This window comes from Podarcis gaigeae (genome assembly GCF_964106915.1).
Source record: "Podarcis gaigeae genome assembly, chromosome: 6".
Lineage (NCBI taxonomy): Eukaryota > Metazoa > Chordata > Lepidosauria > Squamata > Lacertidae > Podarcis > Podarcis gaigeae.
The window spans coordinates 5,473,160-5,494,767 of NC_139682.1; the positions used below are offsets into that span (position 1 = coordinate 5,473,160).

General features: G+C 44.4%; 2 protein-coding genes across 9 annotated transcripts in view; one reads left to right on the plus strand and one right to left on the minus strand.

Moving 5' to 3' along the window:
- The window catches only part of GMEB2 (glucocorticoid modulatory element binding protein 2), a 263,449-nt gene that overhangs the window by 51,303 nt on the left and 190,538 nt on the right, over window positions 1-21,608 (minus strand). The gene's annotated exons all lie outside the window — the stretch shown is intronic.
- The window catches only part of RTEL1 (regulator of telomere elongation helicase 1), an 80,951-nt gene continuing 70,571 nt past the window's right edge, over window positions 11,229-21,608 (plus strand). For 4 of the 8 annotated variants that reach the window (XR_014565640.1, XM_083744115.1, XM_083744119.1 and 1 more), the window contains exons 1-6: window positions 11,330-11,622; window positions 14,597-14,728; window positions 17,995-18,193; window positions 19,980-20,073; window positions 20,427-20,508; window positions 21,442-21,502. Coding sequence is in view for 6 of the 8 variants with exons in the window: in XM_083744115.1 (XP_083600241.1) it covers window positions 14,627-14,728; window positions 17,995-18,193; window positions 19,980-20,073; window positions 20,427-20,508; window positions 21,442-21,502 (538 nt within the window). In the remaining 2 variants the exon portion in view is untranslated. Of the gene's footprint in view, window positions 11,623-14,596; window positions 14,729-17,994; window positions 18,194-19,979; window positions 20,074-20,426; window positions 20,509-21,441; window positions 21,503-21,608 lie in introns of all 8 variants that reach the window. The other 4 variants (XR_014565639.1, XM_083744116.1, XM_083744117.1 and 1 more) reach the window with 2 other exon arrangements.

Sequence of the window (21,608 nt, forward strand, 5' to 3'; positions counted from 1 at the left end):
CTGCAAAATCCCCAACCAACAGTACAAAACATGAGGTATTAGTATTATGATTATTATTATTTTTTTTAAAAAAAATTATTAAAGGTTTTCTTAATACAATAGAAAAAGCAAACAAAATAACATATATTTTTTTCAATATCCACATTTTCTTCACTTCTTTGGACTTCCTCACATCTCTCGTTCCTGCGTTCTAAGTTTTTCGAACTTTACCCAGCAAATTATCACCTTGTTTCAATTCTTATATTATAATTTCCAATATTGTGTCCCTAATTTTAGATAATTTTACCCAAACCTTAAAAGCTTAATTTTAGCATAATATTTATACAAAATTTGTCTTTTCTTATATTTTCATTTATCTTCATATTCCTTTTAACTATCTTAATGGTGCCATATTATTAATAATCTTACATCTTTCTTAACACTCATACAATTTACAATATTTTTGTAAATAGTCCTTAAATTTCTTCCAGTCCTACTCCACAGCCTCTTCTCCCAGGTCTCGGATTCTGCCAGTCATTTCTGCTAACTCCATGTAGTCTATCAGTTGCATCTGCCATTCTTCCAGTGTGGGCAAATCTTGGGTTTTCCAGTGCTTGGCGAGAAGTATCCTTGCTGCTGTTGTTGCATACATAAAAAATGTCCGATCCTTCTTTAACACCCTCTGGCCGACGATGCCTAAAAGAAAGGCCTCTGGTTTCTTAGGGAAGGTATACTTAAATACCTTTTTCAACTCATTATATATCATTTCCCAGAAAGCCTTAACTCTAGGGCAGGTCCACCAGAGATGAAAGAATGTTCCTTCAGTTTCTTTACATTTCCAACATTTATTATCAGACAAATGGTATATTTTTGCAAGCTTGACTGGGGTCATGTACCACCTATATATTATTTTCATAATATTTTCTTTCAAGGCATTACATGCCGTGAATTTCAACCCGGTGGTCCATAACCTTTCCCAGTCAACAAACATGATATTGTACCCAATGTCCTGTGCCCATTTTATCATAGCCGATTTAACCGTTTCATCTTGTGTATTCCATTTTAGCAGCAAATTATACATTCTTGAAAGTACCTTAGTCTTAGGTTCTAACAATTCCGTTTCCAACTTTGATTTCTCCACTTGGAACCCTAGATTTTTGTCATTTTTAAAAACTTATTTAATCTGGGCGTAATGTAACCAGTCTCGCACTTTACCCTCCATTTTCTCCAAACTCTGCAATTTCCAATTGTCACCATCTTTTTCTAATATTTCCCTGGAATCCTATCTTTTTATCCATCTTGAAAACCTCTTTGATCTGAGCGTAATGTAACCAATCTCACACTTTATCTTTTAGTTTCTCCAAACTCTGCAACTTCCAATTATCTCCGTCTTTTTCTATTATTTCCCAATATTTCGGCCATTTGGCCTCCATATTGAGTCTTTTCCGGGCCTTAGCTTCCATTGGTGATAACCACCTTGGGGTCTTATTTTCCAATAAGTCTTTATATTTTATCCAGACATTGAACACTGCTTTCCTGACAATATGGTTCTTGAAAGCCTTATGAATTTTAACCTTGTCATACCACAAATATGCATGCCATCCAAAAACGTTGTTAAATCCTTCCAAATCTAAAACATCAGTGTTTTCAAGAAGCAGCCAATCTTTCAACCAGCAGAAAGCTGCTGATTCATAGTACAGCTTTAAGTCTGGCAGGGCAAAGCCCCCTCTTTCTTTAGCATCAGTTAGTATCTTGAACCTGATTCTGGGCTTTTTGCCCTGCCAGACAAATTTGGAGATATCTCTTTGCCACCTCCCAAAACACTCCATTTTATCCACAATCTGTAAAGTCTGGAACAAAAACAGCATCTTTGGCAATACATTCATCTTTATAACAGCAATTCGTCCTGACAAGGAAATTATGATTATTATTGTCCCGCCCATCTGGCTGAAGTGAGTCTTCAATAAAATTGTCCTCAACGGAATTTCATAGGACCTTCAAACTCTCACATGGGTTCCAAGCACATAATCAGTAGAATGGAAATGTGGAAGGAGACCCACCAAAAATTAACCAACAAACATAGAGTATTCTAAGAATGCACCTGAAGAACCAAAAACATTTTCCAAAGGTGACTCAATGCCAAGTAGAAAGCTGATTCATAAGAGTTACTTGCTCAAAGGTACTTAGCAGACCAAAATTGGAATGAAAGTATAGCTATACGTCCTGACTCAATTGGTTGAAACTCAGAACAGGGTCATTTCATTTGTTACCACCACTGGCATTATCGGCATTGCAGAGCTCTGTAAAGACTTCCTGAATGTTGCAGAGAAGTTAAAAAACAAAATATCCCCCTACCCTCAGCTTCGCAGTCTAAAAGGCATAATACAAAAGGAAAAAAGAACGGGAAGGAAAGCAGCTATGGCAGGTTTGAATCTCTGGTCTGCTGTGAGGCATACTATGTGACCTTGGGTCAGTTACAATTTCTCAGACTAACCTTTCTCCAAGAGTTGGTGTAAGAATAAAGGGTGAGGTGACATCAGGTGCACCATCTTGTCTTTTGTGGAGGAAAGGAAGGACATAAATGCAATAAATCAGATAAATAATACATAAATATCAGGAAGAAGAAGAAGAGTTTGGATTTGATATCCCGCTTTATCACTACCTGAAGGAGTCTCAAAGCGGCTAACGTTTTCCTTTCCCTTCCTCCCCCACAACAAACACTACAACACACTGGTTAAAATGTGTTGTAGAAATTAATGGCTTTGTGGCATCTTTCAACTCTACCAGTTATATAAAAGCCAGCTACACTGAGTGGAGGGTTCTTTCCCATCTTGAAGGATTAATGCAACTCGTCACTACACATGGAGCATACAGTTTACACAGAGATGCAATGTGTGCAATTGAGCCAAATCTGCTCTCTGCTTCTTTTGAGCCAGTGTAGTGGTTAAGAGTGGTAGACTCATAATCTGGTGAACCAGGTTCGCTCCTCCACATGCAGCTGCTGGGTGACCTTGGGCTAGTCACACTTCTCTGAAGTCTCTCAGCCCCACTCACCTCACAGAGTGTTTGTTGTGGGGGAGGAAGGGAAAGGAGAATGTTAGCCACTTTGAGACTCCTTCGGGTAGTGATAAAGCGGGATATCAAAGCCAAACTCCTCCTCCTCTTCTTTTTCTTCTGCACTTTGCTTTCTTTCTTGAGCTGTGCCTGGCAAAGGAGAATGCGTTCTCTTCCTGCTGCAGGGAAATAGACTTGGTTTCCCTGAAGGTAAGCCACCTATGAAGGGATAGGCCAGAAATCTAGACTGCCCAGCTGCTTCCCTCTGTGCACAGTACGACCCTGCTGACAGGGATCTTGCAATGAATGAGCCACATAAAACATGGGAAGACACAAGAAGGAATGGATGAAGCATTTCGTGGACTTGATAAAACCCTACAGTTTCCAGTTCTTTCCATAGCCTTGTTATTTTAAAGGAACAATCTGGGCTTAAATGTAAGTATTTGATGCATTCAAAACCTCCCTTTTTATTCAGGTAACTATCCCATACTTCGGATGATTCTCCCTATTGAAGGTTGCAATCCTAAATGCAGAGAGACTTATTTGGATAGGATTGACCTGCAAATATTATTGTGAAGGACATCTTAAGGGCAAACAATGCAAAGCAGCATGCAGAATTTGGGGGGCTCTTGAGGAAGTGATTTAGAGAAAAACCAGTGACACTGCTATGCTAGAGTTGCAGTATTGGTAAACTAGGGCAAAGATACAATCCAATGGGAAGACAGAGAAGCATTTAGCCAGAGCTGAGTCACATCAGAATCTATCTATAAAAATAAAGCAGTTCCTGACTCATTGTATTTGCTACTTGCATTTGGGAGCTGTCCAGGATTCCCTTTCCCTCACAGAATTTGCTTTCTTGATAATTACTGTAGAACTCACCCATGCTTGATATAATGAAATTCCCTGAAAGATGCAGTAAGATAAAAGGAACAAATATGAGCAATACGTCCTGGAAGTATCACTATAGCATGCTATATGGCAGGTGTGAAAGAGGCTTGGAAGCTTTTGAAACTGGCACCTCCGTTCTGCAGATACATGTATCTGAAATGCAGAATGACTTGGTAGGGCTGCAGTGTAGTCAAGTGGATAAAAAGTTTGCTCTGGAAGATGTGCCTTAAGACCTACTTTTCCCATTGAGTGACCATGATGCCTTGGAAAATTGATAAGCATGCTATCAGTAACTCAATGGTTGTATGCTTTTCTGTTGCTTTTAAAAGGGACTGGAGCACTATATTTTGTTTTGCTGCACAAGATGACAATAAGTAATAATAATAATTTATTATTTGTACCCCACCCATCTGGCTGGGTTCCCCCAGCCACTCTGGGCGCTTCCACAGGGACCAAAAATACACTAAAATGTCACACATTAAAAACTTCCCTGAACAGGGCTGCTTTAAGATGTCTTCTGAATGTCAGGTAGTTGTTTATCGCTTTGACATCTGATGGGAGGGCGTTCCACAGGGCGGGCGCCACCACTGAGAAGGCCCTCTGCTTGGTTCCCTGTAGCTTTGCTTCTCACAGGGAGGGAACCGCCAGAAGGCCCTCGGCGCTGGACCTCAGCGTCTGGGCAGAACGATGGGGGTGGAGACGCTCCTTCAGGTCTACTGGGCTGAGGCTGTTTAGGGCTTTAAAGGTCAACACCAACACTTTGAATTATGCTCGGAAATGTACTGGGAGCCAATGTAGGTCTTTCAAGACCGGTGTTATGTGGTCTCGGCGGCCGCCCCCAGTCACCAGTCTAGCTGCCGCATTCTGGATTAGTTGTAGTTTCCGGGTCACAACAAATTTCAAATAAGCCCGCAGACACCCCTGCTGAAAATTGGTTCCCACTTCTCTCCCCCCATAGTCCTCAAACAGCTCCCTCATTCTAATCTTGCCCACCCCTTGCCTCTGACTTCCCTTCTTCCCACATTCCTGATGCAGCTGGTGCTGGCAGAGGCTCCTCATGCCAAAGTCCGACTTGAGCAGAAATAAATGACCATGACTATGTTCTCTCCCCTCCCGCCAACAACCTCCACTGCCGCTGCTTGTCTCAGCCCCAGGGATTGGCTAGAGGGTTGCTGATCCTTGGCTCCAGACATGCTTGAGTGCAGGAGCATACTCCCTCGTCTCTGCTTGCAAAAGTGCCTGCATGCTGCTTGCTGCCAGGAATATTCCCTGCTGTCATCATGGAAGCTAGGCAGTGGGAAGCAGAGAAGAATCTGACCCCCTGTTGTTTTCCATTGCTACTGTGGAAGGTTGCTCTTCTTGAGACTCTTTTCCATCTTGCTGCTGACACAGACATTCATCTTAGTATAGAGTGGGAAGAGACCCCAAGGGTCAACTAGTCTTACCCATTATAATTCAGGTACCACATAGAATCACTGATAGACTGCCATCCAATGTAATGAGGAGCAGTAGTTCAGGCTAAACATACCCAACTACCACAACCGCTTCCCATAAAGTTTGGTTTCCAAACCACTGATCATCTTGGTCACCCTCCTTTGAATATGTTCCAGCTTGCCAATATCCTTCTTAAATTGTGGACACAGAATTCCAGGTGTGGTCTAATCAAGGCAGAATAAAGCGGTAATATGATTCCCCTTGATTGGGTAATATGATTCCCCTTGATTGGGTCTACGTAAGACCCCTAGCTCCTTTTCACATGTACTACTGGCAAGCCAGGTGTCCCCCATCTTATATTTGTGTAGCTGGTTCATCCTGCCTAAGTGTTGTTGTTGGCATCTGTCTGTCTCAGGAGACAATGGAAGAGTGAGGGGGGTGGGACGGGGCACGGGAGAGAGGGACTGGGTGGCAAAGCTTAAGTTCTTTTATTTAGTGTATGCTTGGGGGTTTTCTGTCAGCGTCACTTGGGGAAGTTCTCTTTCTATTTGCTTGTTATGTTTCTTTGGTGGTGAGAGAGGTTGGGGTGGCCTAGGGTGTGGTTGATCATCTTTGGCTGGCTGCAGTGGGATTTGTTTGTGCGTGGGTGAGGTGGGTTGTCGGGTTAAGTTAGCCATATTGAATCGTATGCTGTCAGTGGGTTATGAGCTCTTTCTAGTGTGAGACGGCATTGTTATCTTGGAAGATGTTCAGTAGGGCCAGTTCTGGGATGACTTCTAGTACCTGTTTAGTTATTTTGCTTATTTCTGGTTTGACTGTGCACACTCCTTTTCTGACTGGGTCCACGATTACTTGGTTTGGTGGGATCTGCTGGTTCAGACACAGCATATGTCTGAGAAGGCCCCACGAGGGATCATGGGGAGGAGGTGTGAGGAAAAAACTGTTGTGACATTGATTTCTTGGGCAACTTGGAAGGGCCGTGGTGGGATCCAGAAATGGCAACTTCCAACTGCTCTCTTCTCCATCAGCTTGGGAGCTTTTTCTGAGATGCTTGCGGGGTATGATAGCATCCTTTGTTGTTTGAGCATCTTTATCAAGATGTTAATAGATCCGCCTGCCTTTGATCAGTTGTGCTTCAAGGGAAGCTCACCAGTCCTCTGATTCTTTAATATTTTCCATCCCAGATAGATGTTAACCAAAGGATCTCACAATAGTCATCTCCTTGCAGGAGCAAGAAAGCACAGGAGAATCAGATGCACCACAAGAGCATCTTGGATGGAATGGCTCTCAAAGAGGGCTAGACAATTGCATGGAGGAGAGGCCTATCAAAGGCAACTAGCCATGATGGCTATGCTCAGCCTCCCCTGTTGGAGGGAGCAATGCCTCTGAAAAACACTTGCTAGAAGCCACAAACGTGTTTCACCAGGACCCCTTCCTTCCCTCTGCCCCAGTACCTGAGGTTCGTCACGTCTCTCCAGGGATTTGACCAGAACAAAGTATATATTGGGGAAAGGCTCCCTCCCTGCAAAGAATATGGAGGAAAGAGCAGGCGCCTGGCTCCCAGCCATGCTAGCACCAGTCTGGCGCATGAGAGTGGGGGACACGGGAAGGAAGCATTCCTATAGTATAGGGCACTCAATTGGCATTTCCACCTACCTGAACTCTGAGGCTTTCCCACCTTGTTCTGGACTGCTTCTCTCTTAAGAAAGATGCAAGTTCTTGCTGCTGAAAACCACTTCTGGGGAGAGTGTTCCTATGATCCCCAAATGTTTCAGAAGCATCTTTTTGTTCCTTTAACTGATTGATATAATCATAGTATGGAACCCTCAGGAATGCAAGGATCCTGCCCACAGCCAGCCCTGGCTGGGCTCCAAACGCCAGCATTCTGGTTACCATTGCAGTTCTGCATGGTGTGGAGAAAGGGGAGAGAGAAATGTGTTGCTTACACTCTCATAACACTGATATGAGATCCACACCATGCAGCCCTTTCAATAAGTAAAGTCTAAAGGGCTGTCACATGGAGGATGGAGAAAGCTTGTTTTCTCCTGCTCCAGAGGCCCTTAGGGCCTGAAGCAGTGACTCTCCTTCCTTGGAGGTTTTTAAGCAGCGCTTGGAAGGCCATCGGCCATGGATCATCTAGCTGAAATTCCTGCATTGCAGAGGGTTGGACTAGATGACCCTCAGGGTCCCTTCCAACTCTACAATTCTATGATGCTATGTTTTAAAGAGCTTCCAATGTGCCTTTTAGACACATTAAAAAGGTAAATGTAAAGGTAAAGGGACCCCTAACCGTTAGGTCCAGTCGCGGACGACTCTGGGGTTGCGGTGCTCACTTTACTGGCCAAGGGAGCCGGCGTACAGCTTCCGGGTCATGTGGCCAGCATGACTAAGCTGCTTCTGGCAAACCAGACCACAGCGCCACCCACGTCCCCTTAAAGCACATTACTTCTTCCGAAATGATTTGTGCAATTGTGGCTTCCCTCTCACAGATCCACAATCCCCAGAACCCCTAACAGACTACAGTTCCCATTTGGGGGAAGACACCTGGCTTTTAGAACAGGGATGGAGAACCTGCAGTTTGCTCACCCCCATTTCCTAGAAACCAGGAATGGGAAGCTCAAGTGTTTCTAACGGTATGATTATAGGGAGCTGTGTGAATAAAATATTGTAATAGGGTTATTACGGTAATTGTATCAGAATTATTATGGGAATGTTAAGGAGGGAGGGGAAAAGAGAGATTGTGGAATTCTGGTGGTGAGTGATGATTGGATGAGGATTTGAAGGGGAGTTTAAGTGCGAGGCAGTTGAGAGTCAGTGGGTTCTGGAGGGGGTGGTTGGGCAACTAACTATTCAGTTTAGGATCAGTAGTCTAGTCGTCATTTTTGTAGTAAAGCAGCATATAAGAGAATTTGAGGCAATAAGCTCAGGTACACACGTCATAATTTAGTGAATCATTCATACAATCTCCTTTAGTGAGGGTGTAGTACCTAGATTCTGAACCAAACATTGATATTTTTTGCTTTTTTATAGGAAGGATGTGGGTGGGGAGAATTCTGGGATTCATCTCCACAGAAGCATTCCCAACCAGAGTGGACATTGGGCTCTCAAATTTAAAAGGTGCCCTGTGCAATGCTAAAATTCAGTGCCACATCCCTCCTTCTCCTGTGTGGCACAGAGCAGCTCAGCAGCAGCACAGCGGACTCAGGGAAGGAGGGAGGCAGAACCATCAGCTCTGCCATGCTGCCCATGCCCACGTCACCACTGGCTGCCAACGCTCACTGCTCCTGCCTGGGCACACGACAGCCCAACCCCTTGTTTGGAAGAAGTGGGGCAAGGGGTTGGGGCGAAACGGGCCTACTCCCCACCCCAGCCTTGTTTTGCTCAGGTTGGCGCCACAACCTCCTGGCACATATGGGGAATGGATTCCCCGTGGAATTAACATACCACGACTTCCAAGTTGCAGTTTTTATACATGGCAGCTTCCCCTTCTTTCATTTGCTCATGAAGCCACAATAGCCTCTGAGGCCTTTTCTCGCAAATATCTCACCATCATCTGACAGGTATCCCTCTTGCAGGGCATTATAAGGCTTGCTTGCAAAGCAGCACTTTGTGACATCAGCTGGCAAACAGGGGCCAGGCTGCTGGGTTGCCAGGTAGCTGAATTAATAGGAAAGGGGGGGGGCAAAGTGGGATGAGGCCACCATGGGTCAGGCCAGAGTGTGCTGTTGGGGTGTGGTTGTGCCTCCCCTTGTTCTCCATCTTGCTCCTCCGCCCGTTCCTTTAGCTGCTCGATAGAATTATAGCATGGTAGAGTTGGAAGTGATCCCAAGGGTCATCTAGTCCAACCCCCAAAAATGCCAGAATTCTGCCCACAGCCAGCCCTGGCTGGGCTCTAAACTCCGACCAACTTCTTACCAGCCAGATGAACTGACCCCTTGCAATTCTGCATGGGGTGGAGAAAGGGGAGAAACGTTTTGCGCACTGTCTCAGGACATTGATATGAGCATGCCTTTGGGGGGTAAAGCCAAACAGTTGGAGAGTGAGTCCCTACTGAAATTCATGTTGTTACAGGTCTCCAGGCTGTTATGGTTAGAAGGTTAGGAGAGGCCTCATCCTGAAACTTTAGGGGAACGCTTGTCAGCTGATTAAGACCAAGGCTTGGCAGAAGGCAGTCCACTGGTGCCTATCTAACGCCCTCTGGTTGCTGGAGTTTTAACAATCAACACAGGACTGAGCAGACTTTGAATGTCAGAGGCAGCAGTGCTTCTGAATACCAGTTGCTGGAAACCGCACAAGTGCTCCTCTGCTCAAATCCTGCTTACAAGTTCATTGCAGGCATCCGGTGGGCCACAGTGAGAACAGGATGCTGGACTAGATCGAGCCGATGCTCTTCTTATGTTCTTAACAAAGCACGTTCATTGTGTGGAAGCAAACTGAGGGACTCTGGGTGCCAACTTCAGCTGTCAGGCTAGCCTCCCTTGCTGGGCTGTTGTGCAAGGATGGAAGGGAGGAGCCTTCTGAGGAGAGAAGCCCGAGCTCCGTGGCATGTTGTTGTGGTTAGCCGTCTGTCTGGGGAGACAATGGAAGAGGGTGCCTAATTCAAGGCAAATGTTACTGTTTTTGTTCCTCTGAAATGTGAGCGTGAATAATCCGTTGGGAAAACGGCGTCCTGCCCTGCGGGGCTGCTGTAAGGATAACGGAGAAGCGCTTTAAGCCCCCCTCAAAGCGCTATAATAGCGGAGGGCAATGCTTTTCTTTAATTCCTCCTCACTTTCTGCCATCAAGGTTGTGTCATCTGCATATCTGAGGTTGTTGATATTTCTTCCGGCAATCTTAATTCCGGCTAGGGATTCATGCAGCCCAGCCTTTCACATGATGAATTCTGCATATAAGTTAAATAAGCAGGGAGACAATATACAGCCTTGTCGTACTCCTTTCCCAATTTTGAACCAATCACTTGTTCCATATCCAGTTCTAACTGTAGCTTCTTGTCCCACATAGAGGTTTCTCAGGAGACAGATGAGGTGACTCAGCAGTCACGAAATTAAAAGACGCCTGGTTCTTGGGAGGAAAGCAATGACAAACCTAGACAGCATCTTAAAAAGCAGAGACATCACCTTGCCAACAAAGGTCCGTATAGTAAAAGCTATGGTTTTCCCAGTAGTAATGTATGGAAGTGAGAGCTGGACCATAAAGAAGGCTGATCGCCGAAGAATGGATGCTTTTGAATTATGGTGCTGGAGGAAACTCTTGAGAGTCCCATGGACTGCAAGAAGATCAAACCTCTCCATTCTGAAGGAAATCAGCCCTGAGTGCTCACTGGAAGGACAGATCCTGAAGCTGAGGCTCCAATATTTTGGCCACCTCATAAGAAGAGAAGACTCCCTGGAAAAGACCCTGATGTTGGGAAAGATGGAGGGCACAAGGAGAAGGGGACGACAGAGGACGAGATGGTGGGACAGTGTTCTCGAAGCTACCAGCATGAGTTTGACCAAACTGCGGGAGGCAGTGGAAGACAGGAGTGCCTGGCGTGCTCTGATCCAGGGGGTCACGAAGAGGCGGACACGACTAAACGACAACAATGCTTTTCTTTGGGGTGGGGGGCGCTGAGAGGAGGTCGGGTCCCCCCCCCTCCATTTCTGACTGAGGCGGCTGAAGGGGTAAAAGCAGACCGCCGACCGCGGAAAATCCGAAGCCCCTTCGACTTCCATGGCAACGACGCCAGGCCTCTTCGCCTCCCCTCAAGCCGAGAAAAGAGGGAGAGGGAGGGAGGGAGAGAGAAAAAACAGCAGCCGCAGCCAGGCCTTCCTCCTGCGGTTGCCTGGGCAACGCCTCGAGGAAGCCTCGCGAGATCATGGGAAGCCGGCGACACTCTCTCCCTCTCTCGTGAGCGGGAACACGAGGAGAGCCGCTTGGCGAATGGGGTTGCGGAGGAGGCGTCACGTGGCGCGGCGCGCGCGCGGGCTCCCAGGAAAAGGGGAGGGGCTGACTCGGAGGTGCGTGAGGGGATTTTGTTACCGGCGGGTGGCGGGAGGCTTTTGAGGCCTACTCGGGTCCGCCTCACCACAGCGGGCCGCCTTCTCCCTGCCCTCCGGTCCTTTGCCTGAGGAGCGGCGAAGGGAGCCCGGAGGCAGAGGGAAATAGCCCCGTCCCTAGATAATTCGGATGAATGGATGGAGGAGGCGGCGGCGGCGGGGGCTGTGTTGTAGGCCCAGGGGTGGCCCCCTCAGGATGTGAAATCCAGTCAGCGCGCCCAATTGGGGCTTTGTAAGTCGTAGCCCAGCGGCGTGTGAAGGGCCGCGAGTTTTCGCATTGTAGGGGGTTGGACTAGATGACCCTTGGGGGTCCCGCCCAGCTCCATGGTTCTGAGATCCCTCCTGAGGCCGTCACCCGCAGTCCTGGCGGGGATGGCTGGGCTTTGCTTCTGAATATTAAGTAATTCATTCTAAATGCCGCCCTTCGAGGTCCGCAGGGCTTTTTGCGGGACACCAGGAAGGGGAGAGTCAAACTCGGGCTCAGACTCTTCGGTTCTGCTGAGAGATCTGAGCCCAAATACCGTGTATCCATCTAGCCCAGTGTTTCTCAACCTGTGGGTCCCCCGATGTTGTTGGACTACAACTCCCATCATCCCTGACCACTGGTCATGCTGGCTAGGAATGATGGGAGTTGTAGTCCAACAACATCGGGGGATCCACAGGTTGAGAATTATGGCCTACTCTGACTCAGTAGATCCCTTTCCCAGCCTTACTAAGTGAGATGCCAAGGAAGGACACAGGAACCTTTTATGTGATGAGTGTGTGTTTTACCACTGAGCTGTGCTTCCTGTTTAAATGTAAGCTCATGAAGCTTACTCAGATCAAACCCATCAGTTCATCTAGCACAATTGCTCCAAATGTGAGCTCCTTTCCAAGGTCTTGCTGATTAAAATCCTGTTATCTGTAAATGTCAGGGATTACACGTGGGTAATCCCTGCCTCTGCCATGGCGCTAACACGTATAGAACAGCCGTGCCAAAGTTAAGCAGGGATGGGACTGAAGATCCAGGGGGCAGCAACACAAGAATGGGCCTTTTTTTGTAGTGGCTACCTGCTGGTGGAATGCTCTCCCCAGGGAGGCTTGCCTGGTACCTTCATTACAAATCTTTAGGCACCAAGCAAAAACATTCTCTTCTTGCAGGCCTTTGGCTAATTAAACAATTTATGGCAATTTAAACTTGCGTTTTTTATATTGTAAACTTCCCTGTGATCCTTGGATGAAGGGCTGCATAGGAGCCAACTCATAGGGCTTGCGGTCTCTTCAGCCCCCCCCTCCCGTGGCGTGGGGGGCACATAGCTGGCAGGCTGGCATGTGTCCGGGGGGGCAGGGCGCATTTCCTGGGGGCGGGGGGACAGTCATGATGGCACCCTGCTGGGAACGTGCTGCCGGGGGCAGGGTGCTACCCCCCCACACTCCTCTTCCTCCATCAGTGCCCCCCCCCCAAACATTTGAGGAGGCCAGGCATTGCAATTCAAATGGAGTTTGTGTGCTGTGTCTTGTGATGGTTAATGTGAGGCGGGGCTTACGTGCCCCCCCATATTTTATTCAAGTTGGCACCCCTGAAGGGCTGTATAGAAATATAATAAACAATAGTAATGTCTGGGCAACTGCATTTCTTAAGTTCCATGGAGGAAAGATGAAATATAAATAAAATAAAATTGACCAGATTTACACAACTACAGGCAATACTGTAGCATTAAGTGGGCCCAGACCATTCATTTGGCATAGTGATATATTTTGAACATTAAGAAGTCACAGTTTTTCAAAGTTAAATCTTGCCAGTTGTTTCTGGAATGTTCAAAATAACCAGCTGCTATGCATAAAGAGATAAGCTTTAAAGGTGAAGCGACAGACTGCAATTCAAACCTCTTCTGCACTGGGTGGATTGGGCAATGAAGAACTCATCATTCTGCCCACTCAACATGCGGATCGATAGAAGTATTGCCAGTGGAATCCCCACAGCAGCCTGTGGAAAGCCTCAGAATTGGCAGTTCTGGGGAACTGGGAGGAGCTGGTCTGGGATCCACTGGATCCTGAGCCAGCCCCTCTGCTGTATTGCTTGATAGCATTGGTAACATGTCCAGTGCAGGACTTTCTGCCCTGGTTGGTGTGAGTGGCGGGGCAAAGATGGCAGGGCCTGATTGGGATTGGGATTGCAGTGATACACCACAATTCTTTATTCTCTACTTAAAAGCGTCATCATTGAGTTCTCTGGAGCTTGTTCCCAGGGAAACGTCCAGAAGGTTGCCGACTTTGGGCCATAATCCTATCCATGCTTATTTGGGAGTAAATCCCATTGGATTCAGTGGTACCTTTGAATGATTGTGCATAGAATTGAACTATGCCAAGACTAAATTGCACCTAGTCAGTTGACAACATTATTTGACCATTGTCAAATACAGTCGTACCTTGGTTTTCGAACAGCTTAGTTCAGAAACAACTTGGAACTCGAACGCCGCAAACCCAGAAGTAGGTGTTCTGGTTTGCGAACTTTGCCTTGGAAGCTGAACGTCCAGCGGTGTGGCTTCCACAGCTTCCAGTTGACTGCGGGATGCTCCTGCAGCCAATCGGAAGCCACGCCTTGGTTTCTGAATGTTTCTGAAGTCGAACGGACTTCTGGAACGCATTCTGTTTGAAAGCCAAGGTATGACTGTACAGTAGTGCAAAGTGCTTCAGAAACGATACTTTGTAAATGGCAGGTGATCCTTTTGTTTCATGATTTTGTTGTTTGTTAGCAAGTCTAAATTGTGTTATTCCAGACTAAATGGGTAGACTGCAAAGCAAAGTGTTTGGTCTTTTATCATATGGAGAAGGGAGGTTCTAAAGTAAGTCTAAGAAACTAATCTTATCCCATTATGTTGCTGACTGGCTGGGATTAGGATTGTGAAGGTATCCCAGTGCAAAGACCATCACCACACCTGCAGAGAGCTTGGTGGACAAAAAACTGCTGCTGCCGCAAATATTCCCACAATTAATACCAAGCAAAGGGTCACAAAATGGACTGTTGCAGGGGCAGAGGCAGAGGCAACTATGGGTTTGCCGGATCCAAACTGGTTCTGTTCCTCGAGGGGCTTAGATTTACATGATTTCTCTGCCCGCCTCCAAAATAGGAATTGGGAGGGGTAGTTTGAAAACACTGTCCTTGTTAATACTGTATTTTAGCAAAATGACACCTTTAACTTAAGGAAGTGTGCTGTTGATTTCAGACTCTGAGATCCTGACATGTCTGATGAAATATGCCCCAAATAAAATTAAATGGCATCACTGTGGACTTCCCATTTCAACCCTACAAATGTCAGGAAGAATACATGTCTAAAGTGCTGGAATGCCTGCAAAAGGTAGGTAATCTGAGAAATCCCAGCCAGAGACCTCTGCAGGGCACTTCTTAAACAATGTTTAATAATGTGTGTCAAGAGCAGGAAATCTAGAGACTAGTCATGCTAACATCTCTGAAATAATGTAAGGTCCAGCATTTGGGATGTTTTGTTGGGAAAGATTAGATTACTCCTGGTTACCATTAGTTTGCTCTCAGACATAGTTGCAGTATTACACAATACATAATATATACAGGGGAGAAATGTGCATATATTATGCATAACACCATGAGATTGCTGACCAAGCCATTGTTTTATAAGTTTTGAATGTTTCAAATAGATGCAAAAGTACACTGGTTCAAAATGTCTTGAAGTGAGTTTTATTATTCAGTTTTGGCTCCCATCGAATGAAATGCAGGCTTGGCATGGTGAATGACACAGTTGTTTGTTTTATAAGTATCTTTGGGAGGATTCAAAGACAGCAGAGCATATATACTTGTGGCCTGCTTGACTGTGAATATCATGGACATTTTTTTTTATTTTTAATTGGATAAACTATTTTGGGATTTTCATGTTATATTGCATTTTTGAACTAAATTTGTTCATTCTACAAAATTATCTGCCTAATATTCACAGTTGTAAATGGTAGTATAATGTTCTGATTAAGTAAATGAAGTATCGTGAGCTTGGAAGTAACTGGGTCATTTCTCAACTCACCCATGAAAAGGGACAGTGCAGTATAATGCTAAAAAAATTGCCATGTTGTAAAGATTACTGTTGTTATAGAATATGAAGTGCTGAGAGCATTCAGGAGAAATGCTATTTAAATAATAAGAGTGCAATAATTTAGACTGCAAATAATTTAGACTGCAATCCTTTTCGTGCTTATTCCAGTGTAAACTGCTGAACCTAGTAGTACCTACTTTCAAGTAAATTTGCATGAAACTGTTGATTTAGTTGATTTATTAAATTTTCATAAATCTGCAAGGGATAGAAACCAATAGTTCCAAAAGAAAAAAAATCATATTCTTGATTTTAGATGAACACATGTCACAGTAAGCATCTTAGAGGATGCTTCCATTTGCAATTATAAAATTTCAGGATGGTGTCACTCACCATGCTGCTATTAATAATCAAGAAACTGCAATCCTAACAATTCTATTTAGAAGTAAGTCCTAAGGCAGCAAATCATATACTCATGCTGTTGTCAGTTTCCTGGGAGTAAGTGCCATGGAACTGAGTGGAACTGAATTTTGGATTAGGATTGTGTCTAAAGCTATGTTCACGTGCAAGTGGAATGGACTTTGCTTGTGCCATAGGGTCTTGCCTACCCCCACCCCCTTACATGCTCTCAAAATAATTTTCTGGAGAGTAGGTCAACCCTCTGGAGCACCTTCTGGGGAAATGTGGAAGTTTGTAGTGGGGAGGAGAGGAAAGTGAAGTCCCAGTCACAAGGAGAAATGCACTTGTGTAATGTAATAAGTATTCTTTGTAACTTAAAATCTTGCATAAATTCCCGTTAGTTGAAATTGGCTAAATTCAAGACATTGACTTCCATTTCTTGTTTTTGAGATATATTTTTATACTGTTCAGAACAGATGCATTTTCAACATATGAAACCTGCTTAACACTTCCTGAAAAGAGGCTATTTTGCAAACCCTTCTCTTGTTAGTGCCAGACGTATCGCATTAGATCTGTTTGTAGAGAAGTGGGTAGGTGGGATTTCTCTTACACTTGCAGATGAGGGGAAAGAAGCAAATAAGTAGACCTTATGTTCGTACAATCTGTTCTTAAGGCTTGAGAACTGAGACCATGCATTCCATTATCTCTTTTGCACGTCTGCAAGAAAATCTCTTAAGGAACCATTGTGCTCAGAGGCCATTTTGTAAATCTTTATTATTATCACTGTCCTACACAAGTGCTCTAACAGCCGTTGTAGAAGCAAGGAGATCTGTTTACAAAGTGACATGCAGGCCTTGCCATTGCTGTAATGCTGTACATGAGTTTCAGGGACACTGCTCTGTAAAAAGTGTGCATAATTTCAAATGCAATTCAGCAGCAGAGGTTTTTTTCCCTCTCCAAGAGTTCCAAATCACAGAGTTCCTGTTGTCAGACTTGGAACAATCGTTTAACTCTGCCTCAACACCAGTTTGAAGTGCCAACTAATTTAAACAGATCAAATAAAACTTGTGATCATAATATTAGTGCGTAAGAACTTTGGCATGTTTGCCCTAAAACTGAGTCCGTCAACAACCCTCTCACTGTCACCAACAATGCCTGTTCCTTTCTTAAGTATTTCAGTCAGAGATGGCTCTAGATTAGAATAACCTTTGGAGCTCTATCTGTCTTGCTACATTTTCCTTTCCCAGTCTGGTAAAACAACAAGCCAGAAAGAGAGCTTTGGTTGAAGTTTCTAATGTCATAGAATCAGAGTTGGACGATACTTCTAGAACAGGCTGCTCACAGCAGGGTATTAAATTACTGTGGACATATAAATTCTCCAGTAAATGCTGAGTCAAATGATTTATGCAGATTAAGCTATACAGTGACAGCTAGAGAGAACATTGTTCTTGGTCAATTTAACTAAAACATACAGTCCAGATGATATGTGTGCATCCTCCTGTTTAGAGTGGTAACTTCCAGAGAAGAACAGGTGGCCAGCTGTAATCCCCATTACTAGTTTGGTTCTCTCCTTAAGAGTTAGGTTCTAACTGAGCAGCTAGAGCAGGGGTCTGCAACCCGCGGCTCCAGAGCCGCATGTGGCTCTTTTACACCTTTGCCACGGCTCCAGGGCGGATACTAGCGAGGGGAGGAGGCACATTGTGCGCCCCGACACTCCCCACTGTGGCGGGCACTGTACTGGCTGTGACGTTGCATGGGGGCGGTGCGTGCGTTAGTCACACACCGTCCCGACGTCACCTTCCCTCCCGCTGTCAGATCGGACATTAAGGTAAGAAACAATATATGCAGTGTTATATTTGTTTTAAATGTCGCAATGGTTTTGCGGCTCCCAGTTTTTCCCCTCGGAAATGGGTCCAAGTGGCTCTTTCTGTCTTAAAGGTTGCAGACCCCTGAGCTAGAGGAAGCTGCCCTAGCTTTCCCAGTTATAGCTCACCCTGCCTAATCTGCTACCTAGCAACCTGTCTTCCATCCAGGCTGCCAGCATTTGTCAGCCACTTACTTGTTTCTGTACAGACTCATGGGGAAAATACTTGGCAATTAGCTGGCAGTTAAAGTGAATGTCCAGTTTTCTAATTATTTCTTTTCTCTACTTGTTACCATTATTCAAGCAAGTGAATGGGATTTTAGAGAGTCCCACAGGCACGGGGAAGACACTATGCCTCCTTTGTGCATCTCTGGCTTGGCGGGACCACTTCAAAGATGCCATCTCTGCGCAGAAGATAGCCCAACGACTGAATGGAGCAGAACTCTTCACTGACCGGCCAATGTCATCTTGGGGCAATGCTACCACAGGTGCTGATATCCCAGGTAAGTCCTGGGTCTTGTGGTTCTGTAAGCAATGTCATGTTCATTTGGAAGTTCTTAGACTGGACTGTTTGACCTTATAGAAGAAGTAGAAAATGAGATGTGACAAGCTGGCAAACATTGCAGTTGCCCAGCCTCAATAGAGTCCCACACTCAAGTTGTGGAAATTCAGGTGCATAGAAGGTGGGGAACATGTGAACCTATGCAAACATTGCTGAGTGTTATGGTTAGTTTCTTTTCTTTATCAGAAGCAAGAGAAAAACTTGGGGACTCTGTTAATTTGGTTATTTCATCAGTGTTGGAATTTGCTCATTAGCAACCCAGTGGGACAAAGAATAAAGCATAATCAGTGATAAAAGACCACAGACTCAAGATCGTCTTTGAAACAAATCAGTTTATTGATGTACAGTGCTTCATTCAAATCGTATTATCTTCATATGGAAGTTAATGATATTCTAAACTTTGAATTATAACATAAAAATAAAGTAATGTAAGAGAGCAAGTTAACACTTAGAAAATAATATAGAGTAAGAATAGGCTAAGATTATCATTGTAATTACATTGATAAAGGAGCCAATCAGAGTTTGTTTTTTCCCATTCTAACTGAAATTTTGGCCTTCTAACATCCTCCAGCTCATGTAGTTGCTAAAGTTTCATATCATATCTGTATTTCTAGGTTTTCTACCACACTTAACATTTTGGAATAAAAGTCCTAGTTACTCAACCAGTTCAGGGAGGGAACATATAAAAAAGAGTGGGAAAGGCGGTGGCAGCAAGGAAAGAAGGAAGAGAGTGAGAATCAATTCTCTGAACACTTTTTATAGGGATTAGAAACTGGGCCAGGAAGATTAGACTTCCCATCTTTTGTGTCAATTTGATTACTTGCATAGGTGATCCCACATAAGATGCAGACCAGGGGTTGTCAATGTGGTCCCTACCACCCACTAGTGGGCGTTTCAGGATTCTAGGTGGGCAGAAGGGGGTTGTACAGCACAAGCTGAATCCTCCTTCCATCGATGGTAAGGAAATTTTACCATCAAGAAAGATGCATTAGTGGGCGGTAGGTATAAAAAGGTTGAATGCCCCTGATGTAGACTCTGGATATCCATAATCTATGGGTGAACATTTTTTCACCAAGGTCAGGTGCACCCTTGACACATTCCAGCAATTCCTTTGAAACATTCTAGCAGTATCTATAATTCCACATCAGGAGCAATCCCATTCCTCCTCTCTTTAGGATCTTATTATACTGGTGGTGTAATGTTGTATTTAACATTATCATTAGGTTTTCGTCACCCAAGATGCCATGCTCTCACATGACTGTCTCTGAAATTCAGTAAAAAAAATTCAAGGAGCCTTCACAAAGTGGCACAGTGTTGAAATCCATTTCATCCATGTTGATCCATCATGGTTGCTCTGCTGTAGTTGTTCACTCTTCATGTCTAGCAGAGCCCAGATTTGCACTTTTCCTTACATTTTGATATTTTGGGTGCCTCTTTTGCTTACTAACTTCAATCTGTATAAATCAGGGCATTAGTTTTCATGTGCAGATCCTACAGGTGCCTCATAGAACGACTCTTAGCTAAAGTGATTAAAAATATGCACTCTTGTTCCTTATAGGTGAGTGGTTGAGTTGCAAAATCTGCCACTGCCTCTGCAGGCTGAGTTGTTACCATAGCACCAGAAGGGGAAAAGCAGACTGATGATATATTTAGCACTAAACAAGAACTAATTTTTTCCCTTTCTGCTTCCTCCCCCCAATCCCCTTCTCGCCTTCCCCACTTGACAGCTTATTACACTGACGTTCCTAAAATAATTTATGCCTCCAGAACTCATTCTCAGCTTACTCAGGCCATCAATGAATTAAAGAACACAGTTTACAGGTAAAGAAACTTAAGATATTGATGCTCACTCCAGGTGTGAAACAACTTGGGATATATGTGTCTGGCAATTTTTGTTTTAGCTGTATTATTGTTGATAGAAATGTTTTTGAAAACACTGGTTATATAAGCTGTCGCTGAGACATTTTGCAGCCATAGTAAAGGAGCTCCCCCTCAACACAGAGGGATTATAGCTTTTGCAAAATATACTGCCCTTTAATGCTGAAAAGCTTATGCACTATGCCCTGCTTCATTTCCATGTTTGAAATGCTTGCCACAACCCAACCATGTATATCTTCAGTGTCTTGTCTTGATTAAAATGTCAGTGCTTGTGTCGTCCCTCCCCTATTTAATAGGCCAAAGGTATGTGTATTGGGTTCCAGAGAGCAGCTCTGCATCCACCCTGAAGTTAAAAGACAGGAAAATAACCATACACAGGTAAGAGCATAAAAGTAAAGCCGCACTGACTCTTGTTCATCCAGTGAGAGTTGTGGGCAGTGGGAATTTAAATCCAGGTCTCCCTCACTAATACTTTACCGACTTCATCCAGCCCATTTCTGGGCCCATTCCAAAGTTCTGGTTGACTTTTCAAGCCCTCCACTTCTTAGGTAGATGGCCTTTTCTGGGTGTCCACCTGTGGCATCTCTGTGGTGGCACCCCAATTATTGAATGATCTCACCTGAAAGGTCTGCATGAAAGAGAGGTCCTCCTGAAACCTACTTTGTCATTTTGGTGCCAGACAAAGACCTTTGTATGTTCTCAGGCCTTTCAGTCATAAGTTTAAACCCTGCTGATTGTTTTTGTTTTGCAACCTTTAAACTCTTTTTCTTATGGTGACTATTTGGACATTTTGGTAAAGTAAACCAAAATCCATATTTCTTTGGGGGAGGGGGCAAAAGCAGGTTGCAGTTGGAGAATCAATAATAGATATGAAATAGATTGCTATGGAGCAGTCAAGTTACATGGCTTTTGTTAATATGAATTCTAGCATACTCTCTGCTGCTTAGTAGGGACGGATGTTTTTCCCTGTTCATTGTCCAGCAAAGCTTTTCTAGAAATTGCCAAGTAACAGCACTTTCTGCTTGAAATTGTAGGAGAGCTTGCAGAACCATTTTTCTCAAATCCAGTTATCATATGTTGCCCTCTATTGAGTAGCTATTGAGAGCTACTTGTGGTAGTGATTTATATTGTGCCAGTAATGTACATGGTATTTTAAAGAGCTGCATAAATGAAGTAGATGGGTCCCTGCTGCAAGGAACATACAATCTAAATTCCAAGGGAAATAAGGGGTGAATAGGAGCAAGTGCAATTATACACTTATTTGGGCTTCATTATGTTATGCACTGAACTGGAATTTATATTGTTTTGCAGATCCACATGTGCCGTATGAAGATAACAACTCGCACATGTCATTTCTATAACAATGTGGAAGGTATGAATAAACGTTTGTGAAAGTAATTCTCAGTTTGGGAGTCTGGTAATTGATGTTGGGCTGGTTTTATATCAGTCTTTCTGTTGACTACTTGCATGTAACTGTT